The sequence below is a fragment of the Crotalus tigris genome, unplaced genomic scaffold (assembly GCF_016545835.1).
Source record: "Crotalus tigris isolate CLP2741 ecotype Arizona unplaced genomic scaffold, ASM1654583v1 scf7180000024131.857555, whole genome shotgun sequence".
Taxonomy (NCBI): Eukaryota; Metazoa; Chordata; class Lepidosauria; order Squamata; family Viperidae; genus Crotalus; species Crotalus tigris.
In genome coordinates this window covers 183,299-201,836 of record NW_024100405.1, presented here as the reverse complement: position 1 = coordinate 201,836, position 18,538 = coordinate 183,299, and the positions used below count along the sequence as shown (strand labels likewise).

At 35.4% G+C, this 18,538-nt stretch overlaps 1 protein-coding gene across 1 annotated transcript in view; it reads left to right on the top strand.

Moving 5' to 3' along the window:
- The window catches only part of ZBBX (zinc finger B-box domain containing), a 41,150-nt gene that overhangs the window by 5,838 nt on the left and 16,774 nt on the right, over positions 1-18,538 (top strand). Inside the window, exons 4-12 of the mRNA XM_039322820.1 lie at positions 1,282-1,369; positions 3,136-3,184; positions 5,193-5,308; positions 7,034-7,129; positions 12,246-12,425; positions 13,195-13,375; positions 14,759-14,879; positions 16,633-16,811; positions 18,251-18,354. Of these exons, the coding sequence (XP_039178754.1) occupies positions 1,282-1,369; positions 3,136-3,184; positions 5,193-5,308; positions 7,034-7,129; positions 12,246-12,425; positions 13,195-13,375; positions 14,759-14,879; positions 16,633-16,811; positions 18,251-18,354 (1,114 nt within the window). The remainder of the gene's footprint in view (positions 1-1,281; positions 1,370-3,135; positions 3,185-5,192; positions 5,309-7,033; positions 7,130-12,245; positions 12,426-13,194; positions 13,376-14,758; positions 14,880-16,632; positions 16,812-18,250; positions 18,355-18,538) is intronic.

Below are 18,538 nucleotides of genomic sequence, written 5' to 3'. Positions count from 1 at the left end.
TTCTCAACCTTGACAATTTTAAGGCATGTGGACTTCAACTCCCAGCGTTGCTGGCTGTGGAATTCTGGGAGTTGAAGTCCACATGCCTTAAAATTGTCAAGGTTGGAAGTCCACATGCCTTAAAATTGTCAAGGTTGAGAAACACTGTACTAAACACAATAGGAGCAAGGGCAGGCCCTATTCCTTCTGATTCCCAAACAGTGAGAAGACGATAAGTAACAAAATAGGCAGTTAAAGATATTTTGTTCTAGGCCATAGAATACAAAATCATGGGGCTGGAAGGAACCTCAAAGGTCTTCTAGTTCAACCTTCTGCTCAAGGGAAGAGAATTTATACTATCCAGTCAAATGGTTGTCCAGTCTATTTTTGAAAACCTCCAGTGATGGAGCACCCACAGCTCCAGGAGCAAACTATTCCATTGATCAATTATTTCACTGTCAGAAAATTTATTCTTACTTCTAAGTTGGATCTCTCTTCAAGCTTCCACCCATTATTGCTTGTCCTGACCCTGGTGCTTTGGAGAATAAGTCCCCTCTTCTCTATGACAGCACTTCAAGTACTGGAAGACAGTTATCTATTATGTCCTCCCTAATCCTTCTCTTCAATAAGCTAGACATACCTAGCTTCCTCAACCGTTCATCATATGTTAACCTCCAGACCCTTTATCATCTTTGTGACTCTATTCTCCAAAGCACCTGAAAATAGAACAAGAAGCAATAGATGGAAACTAATCAAGGAGAGAAGCAACCTAGAAATAAGGAGAAATTTCCTGACAGTTAGAACAATTAATCAGTGGAATGGCTTGCCTTAGAAGTTTTAGATGCTCCATCATTGGAGGCTTTTAAAAAGAGATTATCTGAAACGGTATAAGATCTCCTGCATCAGCAGGGGATTGGATTAGACCATCAAGGCCCCTTCAAACTATTATTCTGTTATATTTCTGGGTTTGCAGAGATGCCCTGACAATTCTGGGGAAAGGCATTGTACTTAAAGCATTGCAAACAGATGTTATATTCATGATCTTGTATGCTCTGAAGCACCTTTTAGTGAGGCAATCATAATTGCTATACTGTCTTAATAAATGTGTCAAAATTACCAATTCTTCATTTGCCTACGAGATTTTCAGGGATTTTACCTAAATGAAAACATTTGAATTGCCCTATCTGGGAATTGGGTGGCATATAAATTTAATAAATAAATTTGAATGTCTACAAATTCCAAAGTAGCCTTTGAAAATGGAGTTTATGAATGCTTATAAAACAGTTTTGGATCTCTCTTTAGGCGAGTAAATGGGTATCGATGGAAATCAGGTCAAGCTAATCTAAACACACAACCATCAATCTTACAAAACAAAGAAAATGCTATAAAGGTAAGATAGCTAGGATGTTTAAATAAATTTTATTCAAACGTCTGCAGTAAAGAAGGCTTTACTGTGGTCAAATACTTGAAAGTGATTAATTGAAACTTTTTTCTGACATTTTGATAGTATTGGATCTGAATGGCAGATTTTTTGCCCATATCGAAAGGCTTGTTTTGCATGAATGTGGCATACCAACTGTCTCCCAGCTATCTAGAGGGAAATTGTCACAAAATCTAAATCATAGCAGATTCTCATTTGAGATTTTTTTAGAAATTCCACCCATTAATTCCACCCATTGATTCCATTAATATGTTTATTTTCTTCAGAAACATAGAAACAGAAAAGTGATGGCAGAAAAAGAAAAAGTGATCCATTGAGTTTGCCCTTTGAGGGTTTCTTTTTTTAATTTTTACATTTTTTTGTCGGATGATAGACATGTTTATCTCAAGTATGTTTAAACTCAGTTACTGATAATTGACCCACTACCTCTGCTGGAAATTGGTTCCAAGCATCCTCTACTCTTTCTGTGAAGGAATACTTTATATGAACTTCCCTCCTGTCAGTTTGAGGTTATATCCTTGTGTCCTTGACTTTTGCTTAATATTGAAAACACTGCCTTCTAGAACCTTATTCATAGCCTTAAGTGTATTTAAAGGTTTCAGTCATGTCCCTACTTCCCCTTCTGTCCCCCAGGCTATACAGATTCTTTTCTTCTTATCTCTCTTGATATGTTTTGTCCCACAGACCTTTCGCCATTTTTGTTGCCCACCTCTGGACATTTACTCAGTAAAGTTGTATTTGCCACAGTTCTCCAGGTTTCTGAAAACACAAATTGTGGCGTAGATATATTATTTTAACTAGGTAAAGTGACAGACAAAAGAATTTTAATTTTCCCTTTAGCAACTCATGCCTCCAGACCCCTGACATGTTTACAGATTTTTGAAATGTTGTTTTAAGTGTTAGTAGAGATGTGTTTCACAATCCCTGAGAATTTTCCATTTCTGTGTGTGAATTTGATCATTTCACCATCATTGATCATTTCCTAAAAGAACCCTTTATCTTAAAAAACTTTCTTCACATTGTTTCTTATTAGTCTCGATGACTTGCAGCTTTTTCTCATCTGTGATGATTCTCATGTTTTAGCACAGCAGTTTTAAAGACCACAAAGTATCAAATATTTTTTTAATGAGGAACCCTTATGATTGTCATTTTAAAAAGAAGAAAAATAAGATAACTATGAAATAAATTAAGTTTAATTAATTCATTGTATTAATTTAATACTCTTGTCTGCAATTCCTTAATCTAATTTTTCTGGGGAGCACACTGTACCTGAGGATGGTAGCCACAAAATCCTGGGAGAAAATGCAATTGATTTAAGAAGTTGTTAACAAAGACTATGTCTTTGCATTCCCACATGATCTAAAACACTCGCCTTCAAAATAGAAGTATGGCACAGCCCCATGAAGGCTAGTGTTGGGAAACAAAGGGAAGTTATAGAACAATTGGAAAATCACAGTTTAATTTAATTTTCCTTCCTTCCTTCCTTCCTTCCTTCCTTCCTTCCTTCCTTCCTTCCTTCCTTCCTTCCTTCCTTCCCTCCCTCCCTCCCTCCCTCCCTCCCTCCTTCCTTCCTTCCTTCCTTCCTTCCTTCCTTCCTTCCTTCCTTCCCTCCCTCCCTCCCTCCCCTTTCTCCCTTCCCTCCTCCTTCCCTCCCCCTCCCTCCCTCCCTCCCTCCCTCCCTCCCTCCCTCCCTCCCTCCCTTCCTTCCTTATCAGGTTCCTTCAGGCAGAGTAAAACTGAGGCTACTTAAAGAACATATTCCAGGTAACAAGGTATTAGCAATGTTGAGATTTGAAAAATAATGCAATAATCCAAATGTGGTTGCAAGTATGGCTATTTCTTCATTGAGGAAAACTTACAGAAGCCGCTTTAAGTAGGTTAAAAGAATTAACTGGTCACAGTGCCTTACCAGATTGATTTTCAAAACGAGAAAAATAAATCACCCAATTAACCAGTCTACCAAAATGGTTTTCAATCCGTTTTCCATGAATAACCGATAATTCATGAGAACAGTGCAGATTGTACTCCTGCAAATAGAAGTACAATGATTGTGGCAAAAGAAAGCAAAGATAGTACCAATAGTAATAGGCACCTTGGATGCAATACCAAAACAATTGGAGCACACTTGAACACCATTGGCATTAATAAAATCTCCAACAGTCAATTGGCAAAGACAGCTTTACTTGGAATAGCTTACATCCTTGTGACAATACACTTAACACCATCAAACAACATCTGCCTATCCCGGTTCCTTGGAAAATATGTGATAGGTGGAAAAAATACCAAATCTAGTCTAAACATCTGGCTGACTACATGACCAGTCATAATAACAACAGCTTTATTTTTAAAAATTGTTTGGTGCCTTACTCAAGATCTCATGTGTTTTCAGATGATAACATAAACATCTTGTGAAAATTGATAACTTAACAAGTTTCTATCAATTTAATTACATGATAAATTTGGGGAGTGCATAACATTACAAATGGTCCTCCTCTTAGGACCACAACTGAGCCTGGAATTGGTCATTGAGCAAAGTAATCATTAAGCAAGATGGCATGCTTTACTCAACAAGTGCAATTCCCACTCTCCCCCGCAGTCTTTTAACAACCCTGCAAGTTGTTAAGCAGACAGCTGGGAAGCCAAGGGAAATGATTGCAAGAAATAATTGACTTGCTAGAATTTTTGCCAGATTTAAGGCCTGTTCCATCAATTCCCCTCCGGAGCAGAAATCTTTTGGTATGCTGGAGGAACAGACCTCAAATCTGGCGAAAATGCTCGCAACACCATCATTCTGGAAAGCTTAGAATGCTGCTATTAGCTAGTATTTTCTGTTCTGATGGAAAGGCTCAGGATGATGGTGTTCACTAGTATTTTTCCCTATGGGAAGGGCACAAACAATGACATCTGGTTAAACTTTAGCAAATGGCAGCATTCTGAAAAGCTCAAAATGGTGGAATTCACTAGGGTTTTCACATTAGGGCTGTTCCTTCAGTATGTGGGAAGATTTTCCCTTCCTTCAGCGTGATGGGGACCTCAAATCCAGCGCCCCCTCTGTTTGCATCCTTCCCTTCCAGCTTCCCCCTTTCCTGGGGAAGCTGCAGAAAAGATTGCAAATGACAATCACATGATTGCAAGGCACTTGTCAATTGGTCGTAAATGCAAACAGATTGTCATGCACCTGAAATGCAACCATATGACCGGGTGCTGGTGTAACATTTTACAATAGCTGGCAGTACTTTAACCGGCCATAAAACACCCTTCCGAGGCTGTTGTGATTGTGAATATTAATTAAACAACTGATTATAAGCCAAGGGCCACCTGTACCTAATGTTGGAGTTTCATCATTATGGGAGAGTGGTCATGAGCCATAAGCATATTGCCAACTTTGTTTATGCTTTCAGTGGACAGTGTAAAGATCTGCATAAAGAAGAACTTGAGATCCACTGATCAAACAAGTAACATACGCCTTGAGAAACAGTCTGAAAATATTTATTATACTATAAGGTTGCCAAGATTACTTTTAGAATTTCAATTATTTTGATTTAATAGTTTATTTATTGCTGTGACATATAGGCTACTTAATTCTAAATAATTTTGAGTAGCTTATATCAAAGAACAAATGCACAAAGAACAAATTCATGATACTGAAAACAACTACAGCACCATCAGGGGGAATATGTTAGTCCTCTTTACTGCCAAATTACTTATTAGTACAGTGCATTTATCTATGTTTCTTGCTTGCTTGCTTTAAAAACAAATCTACATTTTGCAGCTCCGGATCCAGCCAAGCAGCCATTTGTACTTAAAACAGCAAATGATGCAGCCGCTGAAAGACCTAAAGTGAAGGGCAAGGCCTGTGGTCAATGTGAGATGAAGGCTGCATTGCTAGTAAGTAGGTGGGAACATTATTTGGCTGACTTTGGACAGAAAAATATATTTTAAAAATAAGATGTATCAAGTTTATTTTGTATTTGATAAAATCCTGCTCTTACTGCTCTTATTTTTGTCTTATAATGGCTTATGTTAAAAAAATAAATTTACAAGCTAAAAATTCTCTTTGCTAAAATGCTTTTGAAATTATTATAATTATTTTATATTAATATAATAAATTGATATTTAAGCTTTGCCGACCTTAAAAATGCTTGACTTCTTCTTTAAAAACAATTAAGTGATCAGATCTAGTATAATAAATTTTCTTAAATTACTTTGAGAAAGCCTTCTCTGGCCTATTCTTTAGCTAAATGTAAAAGTTTCAGCATGGCCAGCTTGCATGGCTTTAGAATACCTAAAATTGATTAACTTAGTTGATAACTATGAGGACCTTGTCAATGGTGGGATTCAGATATGTGAACAACAATCACATAAATAGAAAATATGAAAGGATTGACAATAATGATGCCTTCAGGTTGTTTAGTACTCAGCATGCTTCTGAGGAATTGCTGAGAATAATGGTGTTTAGGATCCGGCTAGATTAAAGCTTTTGGAATGTCTATTTGCTAATGATGCCATACAGGAAAAGAAAAAATTAAGTTTCAAAGATACAGTTGCAGTAGGGACATGGAATGTAAGAAGAATAAACAAAGAAAAGCTTAGCCCAGGGATAGGCAACCTTGGCTCTTTTATGACTCATGGACTTCAACTCCCAACATCTGTGTGGATGCTGCTTCTGGAAGTCCATTCTCGGCCTGGGCAACAAAAAATTAGCTACTAGTTCTGCTGAAGTGGTGCGAACTGGCTGAATCCCACCACTGAACCTGGTACTTTGGGACAAAATATTATGAATGAAACAGCTGCTGAAATTATTGTGCATTGCATCTTTTTGTTTGTGAAAATGGCCTATGAAATGTATTTAAAAAATCAAACCTGATTCATGCTGTATTTGTGAGAATTTTTCTTCAGAAAAATTGTATTATTTTTTTTCAAACCAAAAAAGGTTACAATTTCAAATAATGACATGGAATAATTACTCCATTTTGAGAAGTTCATACACAATAAATTAGAATACAATTTTTTTTTAGAATCTTAGATAGAATAATGTCTTTATAATTCTCTTCTCCAGCAATTAAATTAAATTAAATCATGTCAAGTCTGCCTTAGGCATGAAAGCAGGGCTGGTTGACTTTGGGCCATTCAGCTGCTCTCAGCCCAAACTCACCTCAAAAGGTTGTGGTTGTGAGGAAAATAGGAGGAGAAAGGAGTATTATGTATTTTTCTTGCCTTGAGTTACTTAAATAAAAAATACTCTGTTAGCATCTGTATGGTACATGAATTTCATAAGCCACTGGAGGGCTTCATTGTCTTGAAGGATGCAAATTTTGTTTATTTATTATTCAGTTTTTAAAGCTAAAAATGATTCTGGTGATTGCAAAAGTATATAGTTCTCTTGTACAAAAAGAGAAAGATTAGTGTCTCACAATATAACCCCTCCCCACTTCAACTAGCTCAGTGGCTTTATAAATATCCTTATATTTATCCTTTTTCTTATATTTCTTTGGATCTGTTTTCTTATTTAGTGTAGGGAACTATAAGTACAATCAGGTAAACTGTATTTTAGGATCACAAAGGTATGTATTGAAGATATTTATATCTTAATTTCCTTTTCCTCCCCACAAGGTGTGTTTAGAATGTGGAGAAGATTATTGTCCTAGTTGCTTTGCCAGAATACACCAGAAGGGAGCACTGAAACTCCACAGAACAACTTCTTTGCAGGTATATTCTTTGCAAAGCCTTATTTAATCATTGCAAACTCTTCTTAGAAGGCATATTACCACTATTTAAATACATGCACAAACAGCCACCAAGGCAAATTTAGGAGCACTTTTATCTGTGATATGTAGAAATTCTTTTGGCAGGTTGACAGTCTTACTCTCTATTTACTCTTACCAATGTTATTATATAGAAACAGCCCTAAATGAATACAAAACCCACAATACATACTTGAAACTCTGTGTAGAGAATTGTGTTTAAAGTCCATAACTCTGTTCAGCTAATGCAAATAATTATCATTATCTGCTGATAGCTTGTAATGGGTATGGCATTTTTGCAGGATAAGTGCATTTATGCAGTAATCTGGTCACATGAGCATTTTGGCCCAGCAAGCAGCCTTCCCGATTGAAAGCAACAGAATATACTCTCATTAGGAATATATCACTTTATATATAAAAGAGGTAGAGATCACACCTGTTTTTTGTATCTTTTCTAACAAAACCATTCATTTTGGGTAACTGAACATCTCTTGCTATTCACTTTGTTCCAGCTGGACTTGCCTTTCAGAGAAAACATCCTAGAGCTGTTTTTGATCTGTACAGTTTTCTTCCACCATCTCTTATGCCCCTATTTTCTGCTGTCATAATGGCATGGGAAATGCACTTCCCCCACAATGTGTAGTAACATTTGGAACACATAGCTATGGGAACAAAGTCAGTCATTTGAGTCCTTCTCACTTAATTAATCTTAGTGGAATGGTTATCTGCTTGGAAGCACTACATGTTAGCCATTTGCATATGTTCCAAATATCACATCCAAGTAGTCTTTTTGTATGGTTGATTTAATATATGTAATGTAAAGTGAATGGAGACACATTTTGTGTATTAATCAAAACTAGTCACGTTAAAGTGCCTCTCAAGTCCTGCTGTGCTAACTCAACATGACTGCAGTGGGCAGGGCTGTTCTCGGGTGGGGTGAGTGAAGAACATTGGGAGAGAATGCCACGAATATAGGGGTCACCTAGGGTGCAAAGATTTCCTAACTGCCCAAAAGCAAAGATATATTGGGCAGCAGTGATATAGGAAGATGTCAGAGACAGATGATCTCTTTAGTGATAAAGGCATCAATTCATGGTTTGTGGGAGAAGGAAACAACAAACCATTCCTATATTTTTACAAAGAAAATCACATAAATAGAAAATATGAAAGGATTGACAATAATGATGCCTTCAGGTTGTTTAGTACTCAGCATGCTTCTGAGGAATTGCTGAGGATAATGGTGTTTAGGATGTGGCTAGATTAAAGCTTTTGGAATGTCTAATGATGCCATATAGGAAAAGAAAATTTTAAGTTTCAAAGATACAGTTGCAGTAGGGACATGGAATGTAAGAAGAATAAACAAAGAAAAGCTTAGCTCAGGGGTAGGCAACCTTGGCTCTTTTATGACTCGTGGACTTCAACTCCCAGAATTCCTGAGCCAGCTGAGCCAGGAATTCTGGGAGTTAAAGTCCACGAGTCATAAAACAGCCAAGGTTGCCTACCCTGGGTTTAGCCCAATGACAGATGAAATGAACTGGCTACAAATTGACATCTTAGGCATCATCAAATTGAGAAGGACTGGGATTGAACACTTTTAGTCAGAAGATCACTTGGTTTATTACTCGGGACATGTAAAACAAGGAGTAATATTGCTTTTATAACTAGACTAGATATAGCTACAATAGTTCTTGGATACAATACAACCAATGACTCAGTAATATCAGACTTCATGGACAACTTTTTAGTATGACAGTCCTTCAAGTTTATGCTGCCTCTACCAGTGCAGAAGAAGAGAAGGTGGATGAGTTTTATGATTATCTTTAATTTGAAATTGACAGCAAATGCAAGCAAGATGTTCTATTTGCAATTCAAGATTGAAATGCTGAAGTTGGAAACATTAAAGAAGAAAATGTAGTTGGATAGCTTAGGAAACCAAAATGAAGCAGGAGATCAACTTGTTAATTGTCCCACTCCAATGGTTTCTTCATAGCTAACACTGTCTTCAAAGAACCAAATGGCTGCCCTATACATGTTGTTGTCAGATGGAATATAGAGAAATCAAATTGCCTATATTCTTGCTAAAAGATGAAAGATGTCAATTATAGCATCAAAGACATGGCCAAGTGCCAGCTGGAACAGATCATGAACTTTTCATATGCAAGTTCTGAATTAAACTAAAGAAGAAGAAAGCCAACCAGCTTCCACAATATTATCTTGAGCATATACCCATCATTTTCAAGGAGAACATCAGAAATTGCTTTGAAGTCCTGAACAAGACGAACTGTGGGATCAACTAAAAAGAAATTGTTTGGGAAGAATGTAAAAAGAGTTTGCCAGAAATAAGGAAGAGAAGATGAGGACAGCCAACAGCAAGGTTGATGGACTCAGTGGTTGCACTATTGGAAGATCTGAAAGATTAGGGACAGATCATTATGGAAAAAAATCTACACATGTAGTTACTGAGACTTGACAAGTTGATGACACATGATAAATTAATCAAAATGGCTGGTGATAGTTTCTGGACAAATGAAAAAAATATCTCTTCATATAACTCATGGTTAACTTATGCATTTTATAGTATTTTGTAAAATTGGATTATTAGAGAAGGCATTTGAAATAAGAAAATAAACTGGGTCTGTCTTAATTTGCCCATAACTGGTGAAATATGGAGGGTTATTTTGGAGTTATAATAGGGCCAACACTACAAAATTCAATAAAATTTAAATAGATTGAATTGTCCTACTTCTAATAAAGATATTTTGGAAGCTAGAACAGTATGAATTAGTTTCTTCTAAGAAAGAATTAACATTTATGGATAAACAAGAAAAGGTTAAAAAAGGTAAGGCTATAATTGTGAGCTCAGAGCAAGCAGTTAATGTGGCTTCACTCATACATATTGCTAAAGCAATTTTAGAAAAAACACATGAAAAGGACTTACTAGCTTGCTTAACTATTATACAAAGCCATATTAGATTTATAAAAGGCATTAACTAAAAGCAACATTATGGCTTAATGTTATATCATAGACTAGCTGTGTCTTTTGTAATAAAAAAGTATACGTCAGAATAAATAATATTTTTGGAACCAGTACACTTGAATGGTTGTTTTTGTTATAATAATTTATTTATTTCCATTTTGCCCATAACGTGCTGAAGTTGGGAACTCAAATCCTTTTTTCACAGACTTCTTTCATTTGCTATCTGCCAACTGGCAGCTTTAAAAATGCTTTGCTCCCAAATGAAATACATTTTTGTAACTGATCCTTTCTCTTTGACTGACTTCACAATAAAGTTGGCCATTCTTTGATGAAAACTGATGTTCCTGATATTTTTCTTTTTACTGTAATAACAGTGACTTGAACAAGTTTATCCAGGAGCTACACTTTCATGACTTCGGACTGACATGCAGTCACCTTCTCTTTATTGCCAAAACCAAATACTCAAACAGCAGCTAAGGGGGCCTCCTTGCATCTAGCAAAAAATGAGAATAACTATACAGAGAGAGACAGAATCCAAACACCATCGAGTTGAGAAAGTCTAATGTTGAATGTAAAAAGCAATGCAATTAGACTGTTGTTTATAATATTAAAATATCTTCATTAACCCTTACAGATATTTTAGTGAATTTATATATTGTGTTATTTAGTCTCTTGATTCTGTTGGAGTAATTGTTTGAAGAACTTGTTCAAAACATGGAAGAAAAAATTCTGATGGTTCAGATATATAATTTGCAAGGGGTATGCTGTAAAATCTTGTTTGTAAAAATGTAGTGTCACTAGAAGTGCCTTAAGTATTCCCCAATTTTAGAGTAAAACATTAGCAATTTTTATAATTAGATTTTCCCCCTAAAAAGTTTAATGCTTTAAGATAATCGTGCTTGTGTCACTGGCTGCTTTCTGTGTATTCATGTTTCTGACCTTTGGTTTTATAGAGTATAGGCCATTTATGTTCCCACTTTCCCTTGTATATTAAATTCAATTAGTTACTTCTTGGTTAAGCAGAGCAAATTGTATTATTTTCTTTGAATAAAAAGCCCAAAACCACAGATTGCCAGAACTGATACATAACATGTAGTTCTTTAATATATGAATGTTTATTTACAATTATGTATTTTGAGGTAAACACTAACTTGAATCTTTATTTGTTTTGTACAACAATTTTAATTATACTATCTATTTCTATTATATAGAATACTCTGTGTAATGTTAAAATAAATAGTACCTTTTAATTCTTAATATTTAAATTACCTGCTTTTTATTGATAGATTTGTGTTTTTCTTTGCTTAATCTTAGTTAAGAATTTGCTCTACTGTTGTGAATTTAGGCAGCCTAGGCTAACTGATATCTTATATTTTTTTTCTTTTAATGACCCTATAATTTCTTGCACTGGGGTGGAATCAGGTCAACTGAATGGAGCTGAGCATTTACGAGCTGGATGCCCTTCCTGATGCCCACATAGAGTTCAAAGAAGATATTTTCTCTTTGCTCCCAGACAGAAAATATCTGCCACTACCTAGCATTGAATTCACAGCCTCCTCAATGTAAGGCGAGAGCTCCACCTCTAGGCCACCACACTGCTTAGCATTAGGGTGGAATCGGGGAGACTAAATGGAGCTGAACATTTACTGGCCAGATGCCTTTCCTGACACCTATGCAGAGTTCTCAGCAGATATTTTCTGTCTGCGCCCAGAGAGAGAAATATTCACAGCTTCCTAAATGTGAGGCGAGAGCTAACAGATATCTTACATATACCCTAGTTAATTGTGTCAATGAGCATTAGGCAGCCATCTTAATGTGTTAAGGAAGGAAAGAACGGAATTTTTTGGAAATGGCTGAAATCCTGGAAAATAACTGTGAATAACAAAGCTGGTTATCTAGAAAGGAGTCAGAGAGAGAAAGGAATGAACATGTAGATAAGAATGCAGGAAAACTAAATGAGAACAGCCAAATATTAATCTGTAAACTATTTGCTTCTCTGCCTGCTATCATCAGAATAGGATGTCTACAGTCATCTGTTGATTATATAGGGATACAAAGTTTTTTTGTTTTGTTTTGAATTTCATATATGACTTTTTTTCCATAGGGAAAAGCACGTATCTCAGTTGGAAAACTGGAAGCTGCACAGCAGTTCCTGAAAACTGTCAGTCCAACAGAGACTAATGACTTCATAAATAATGGACAGGAAAAAAAAATAACCACTAGAGTAGAGGATGTAGTTGCTGTTCCTCCATTTTCACCAACAACATCAACGAATAATACTGAGGTAGTGTATGATGTTTGCAACCAGAAAGTTTGGATCTTAAAAACAGAGACACTTCTATAAAGTAATCATAACCAAAATTCATTTATTTAGTATGTTGTCTAATCAAAGCAGCTCGGGGAAAATTCTTGAAAGAAAATAATTTGCTTTTCTATTTGTTGTTGGACAGTTGAATAATATTAGCTATTTGAGTTGATATCCAATATTTTCTTAATTTTCTTTTTTAATCCATGCTTCAGGGCTATCCTGAAGCTAATAATGCATTTTTTTTAAAATATTTTTTTAAAAAAATATTTTTATTGCATTATAACAAAATCATAAAATTGAGCATGACTCACTTAAAAACTGCCTTGCTTAGCAACAAAAATTCTAGTAATAAGTCAAGGACTACCTGTAGTACCTTACATGTTATTCGTATGTATGTTGTTAAGGATGAAAGTAATGGCACAATATTATGGCTATGCCAAGCATTAATGAAATACATTGGCTTTAGTGACCCATCCCTCTTTGAAAACAGTAGGTGTGCCATTTGAAAGATATTTCTGGTTATCTATGCATTCAAAAACAATAGTTTTCCTGGCAAAGCAGCTGTGTTCATGTATGTAGTTAGAGATAATTTGGAAAACTCTTGAAGCAGCTGGGAATTTTATGTGTGCCAGTGTGCTCTGCGAAGCATATTTTTAAATGCTCCCCACAACCTATTTTATAGCTGGGTGATGTACTCAAAAACAACAAATTCATTTAATTCAAGTTATTTTTTTAATTAATTCAGAAACATTCTATAGTACCTTCTACCGAGGGCTGGGCTGAGATTCAAAATGGTGGATTTTTTCTGCATGGTACCTTTGATGAAAAAGAATCTGCAAAGTCTTTTCAAGAAGCTCTAAATCAGTGGAGAAGTGGAAATTGTTCCCAGAAAAGTAAAGAAGAACGTTCCTGCCAGGTTGGGTCAGGTACTGGATATGTTTGTTTTTTTAACGCAAAACGTTTGAAAAACCAGCATAAAAGTTCAACTTTATTTTTAATCGAAAAGTAGGAGATGGTTGCTTCTTCTCCCGGACACAAAAACAGTAATAAGTTGCCCCATGTTCTTCAAGTGGTATGCTTGTCTTTCTGTCTTTGTCTCTTTTTGTATGCAATGCAAAATTACCATTCACATATTTAATCAGCCATTATACTCTTTCACCATTTTTGTTTTAATCTGTACTTCTGTGCTGATTTTGTTCCGGGGTCATGGAGAGCTTATTTGCCAAGACTTAATGGCATTTCAGTGCAAAGAGCTTATGATTATGGCAATATTGATTTTATGAGTTGCATATTATTCTAGTGAATATTAATACTGTATTCTGGATTATGTTTAAGGATTTTCTTTTAAATATTCCACAGATTCTGTTAGTATTCTACAGTGAATATTAACAATCAGATAAACATGAATGAATATTCTATCATGTTTAGAAGGTGTGTAATAAAACCAGAAAAAATGGATAGAAATGCATATACTAATTCAGAAGATTTTTAAAGACTAAAGTATAATTGAAACCAGGCCCTTTTCTTTTGGATCTCATGGACAGAAAAGCTAGGAAAAAAGTCACTTGTTGCTAAGTGAGTTAGTTGTTCACTGAATCACTGCAGTTGTTCAGTTAGGAATATGGTTGTTAAGTGAATTTGGCTTCTGCATTGACTTTGCTTGTCAGAAGGTTACAAAAGGTGATCACATGACCCTGGGATACAGTAACTGTCATCAATATGAACCAGTTGCCAAGCAACTGAATTTTTGTCACATGACCATGGGGATGCTGTAATGATCGTAAGTGTGAAAAGTGGTCATAGATCACTTTTTTCTGTGCCATTGTAACTTCAAACAGTCATTAAATGAACTGTTGTAAGTTGAGGACGACACTACTCACAATGGAGGAATGGTTAGTGAAGATGATAGAACTTGCAGAGATGATTAGAGAAAATACAATAACTATATTTATGGATGATTGGAAACCCCTTACATACTTTTTTTGCATGTACTAGGAAAAATGCATTTAATGATTAGAAAAAAAACTGAATAATAGAAGAAGTGAGCTTTTGTTTTTGTCAGCATAGAGTAAGAAATAATCTTGTACTCATATTTGGTTCAGAGAAAATTGGAAGCCACTTCTGTTTCTTTTTATCCTTTTCCCCAGGAGCTTTTCTTTGTCTTTTTGTCTTTCTTTACATTAGTTTTTGTTAGTTTTTATCTTCTCTTTAAAACCTTTAATACTTTTTTTTTATAAAATTACAATCAGGTAAAAGTGGTACCTTCATGTGCTAAAATAATAGCTAACAATTTTCTCTTATTGTTATAGAAAATTCAGGTATATGTCAGGTGCAGACGAGCCCTCCAATTATGAAAAAGTCTATTGAAATTGAATTCAAAGAAGATAGCTTGAACTATATGGAAAGATTATTAATTAAGAAGCATAGAAGGTATTGACTGGATTGCTGCAATATGTGAGGGAAACCTACATTTTAAAATAAATGAAACTATATAATAATATTAGAAAATATTGCTTTGCAGAAGGATAGCTTATTCTAAATGCTGATTAGGAATGAAGTACAGTAATAAATACCAACGTGATTTTTTTTTGTTTACCAGTTATATACCAGCAAGCAATTGCAATAGGTTTCAGATTCTTCATCAGTAAAAAAAAATAATTGGAATGAATGTTAGCATTGTAAACTGTTATTGTTTGCTGTTGACCTTGAATTATTCAGTTGCTTGTGAGCAAATAATGATGAGAGTACAGAGAAGATGGACTAGATGACCTCCAAGGTCCCTTTCAACATTACTACTATTGTTGTTGTTGAAAAACAGTGGACCATTCTTCAGTGTAGCTCAGCTGTAGATGGTTTGAACCAAATGTTATTTTACTACAATTTATTTATTATTGCAGTTTTTAATACAGATACTTGTATCCTTCTCAAAACATTCTAGGGGCTTATGACAGTATATTAAAAAATACCCAAAGAAGCATTACACCTTTAAAAAAATGCTGCTGTCTTCACTTCCCCCAAAAATTAATGGAAGAGAATCATAGGACTGGAAAGGACCTTGAAGGTCTTCTAGTCCAAACCCCTGGCCAAGGCAGAAGATTTTATTCCATCCTGACAAATGACTATCCAGTCTTTTCTTGAAAATCACTAGCGATGGAGCTCTCTCAACTCTGGGAATCAAGATGTTCCATTGACTAATTGTTCTCACTGTCAGGAAGTTTCTCCTTAATTCCAGGTTAGATATCTCTCAAACTAGTTTTCACCCATTGCTTCCTGGCCTGCCCTCAGGTGCTTGGAGAATAAATCAGTCCCTTTTCTCTGTTAAAGCCCTTCAGGTATTTGAAGACGGCTATCACGTCACCCTAAGCCTTCTCTTTGTTAGGCTGAATATACCTTGTTCCCTTAACCATTCATGGTACCATTTAGCCTCCAGATCCCTTATTATCTCTATTCTTCTCTGCACTCTTTTTAAGGCTTCAGAATCTTTTTTGGTATCATTGTATCATAATGCAGTATGCCAGGTGTGGCTTTACTTGTGCAGTATAGAGTGATACTATCATTTCTTGTGTCCTTGATGCTATCTTTGTGTTGATGCATCCTAGAATTGCATTGGATCTCCTTCCTAAAGTATAAAAGCAGGAGACTTAACTAGCTCCACAGGAAAAGATGTTCCAAAGTAAAGGAACTACAGTTGTGAATGCCATTTTTCACTTCTCTATACCTTCAATTTCACTAAAATAAGTATCATAGCATCTTTTCCTGGCTATATCATATCAGGTGGGCAGATTCTACCTGGAGAAGACAATGGGTTTTATAAGCAACAAACTAACATCTTAAATTGGGCTTGGAAGCTTCTTGGCTTCCAGATTAGGTGTGATTCTGCTGAGGTTGGTCAGCAAGTAAGAATGCTTTCAGATTAGGTGTGATTCTGCTGAGGTTGGTCAGCAAGTAAGCAACTGCATTTTGTGCAATCTGCGACTTCATCGGCAACTCCACATACATCTGGATCAGATGCTGAAATTATAGTTTCTTGGCCACAACATCTACCGGTACTCCAGCAGGTATCACTGAGTCCACCAACAGATTATGCACTTGATTTTTCTTGCAGTGTATAATTATTGCTTTGACACCTATTAAGATTATTTTTAAATTTTTAAAGCACTATCTTCCTTATGTTCATTTCTAGAACTCCAGTTGATCAATTGTCATATAACATAATGGATGAATTAAAACTCAAGGAATCATTGTCAAGTGAAATTCCTGATACTTGCAGCAGAGAAGAGGAAGAAGAAGAGGCAGAAGAGGAGGCGGAGGGGGAAGGGGAGGAGGAGGAGGAGGAAGACATAACAAATGCTCATGATATAGGTTAGTTGGCTTTTCATACAACACTATGTATGTCTAAGACAAAACCACTACAAGAATTCAGTTAGTAAATTAGCTTTGGGGGAAGTGAAATGAGATATTAGTCAACACCAACATGTGTCAGGGGAATGTTTAAATACAACCAAATATTGCTGCACCAAACCCAAAACAAAGAAAACAGAAAGATTTTTGAGAAAAAAGGAACTATAATCATTGAACCCATTCTCATTATTTAAAAATTTGATCCTAGTGAATCCCACATGGTACAATTATAGGGAAAACTATAGTTGGAATTCCTAAGTATTGGTTTCGCTTATTACACAGGGATCTTTGTTTTTCTTTGCCCCTTAACAAGCGTAGAGACAAAGGCAGAATCTTTCTTCATTTGGGAGCCTAGATAAAGAAGGAACCAGCAGAAAAAATAGCTGATATCTTTTTTCATCCCAACTCCTTTGAGTTAAGAGAAAGCTGTAATACTTTACTGCACCTTAGTGCCCTGTGCTGAATGGAGAACTAGGAATCTAGTCAAGTTCCATACAGTATATGCTTAGATAAGGACAGAAAACCTTTCTCCTCATTTAGCATAATCAAAAACCTGCTAGACTCTTCTGGGATCCATCTCACCAGAAGGTAAAGTGTCTTTAGAAAGCAGAGAGACCGAATTTTGGATGTCTAGCAAAACATTGTTCTTTAGATATCAGCACAATTTAGTATGATTCCTATTGTTTTGACAAAGAACCCCCCCCTCGTTATTAATTTATTATTAACAGTTGGTATTTGACCTAGAAAATGTTTTATTTATTAAAATTATATCCTTCCTTTTTTCTATAGCAGAACTCAAAAGCTCCATGCATTGGAATATTGGTTTGTCTCCTAGTTAGTGTATTTTTATAGCAAGTTGCACATTTAATCCATGTTATTTATTTAGTTCTATTATTTATATGCCACCTTTTACAAATAAGGTGGTGAATATGTCCAACCTACCTTCCTTGTGACTCATATCAATTTTCACTATAAATGGATCTGCCTTCTTTAGAAATAAGCAGGAATGATCATAGTTCTTATTCAGCTAAACAGAATATTTACATAATTGTATATACATTTAAAATTGCTAATAAGATTACTTTCATTAAAATCAGCAGAATATAATCTAAACATAGAAAAAAATCATAGAAGAATTGTCATTTTACTTATGTGGTTTTTCATATTTTATTATTCATATAAGTCCATGGGATTCATATAGTGCAAACTATAATTTTCAATAAAGATACATCTTCTAATTTTAGAAGTGTCTAAATGTCTAAAACATTCGTTCCTAGAATATAAGGCAAGAAAACTATATTCTTTCAACAAGCAGGTATTGTTATTCTAGTCATGCAGAAATATTTATTACCAATCTTAGAAAAACTGGTTGATGGCGAAATTTATTTTTTTATTTCCAGCAGTAGAAATGAAAAAGTATTGGGCAGATGTTTTGGAACAAGAAGAACTTGATACTGTTCCTATAAGCTCTGAGCCTTCTTTGAAAATTCAGATCCTTGATGATGTAAGTATATAGTGTGTAGTTAGTTCTCTTTTAATTAGGTCACTTATATATTACAAAAGTATATAATGTGTTTGTTGTGGGTCCGGCTAATGAAACATTCCAAAGAACTTGCAGGCATTTATTTTCCTAAAAGTCTTTTATTGTTACAAAATGTCGGCACAGGCACAACGGAGGGATGCTAGGA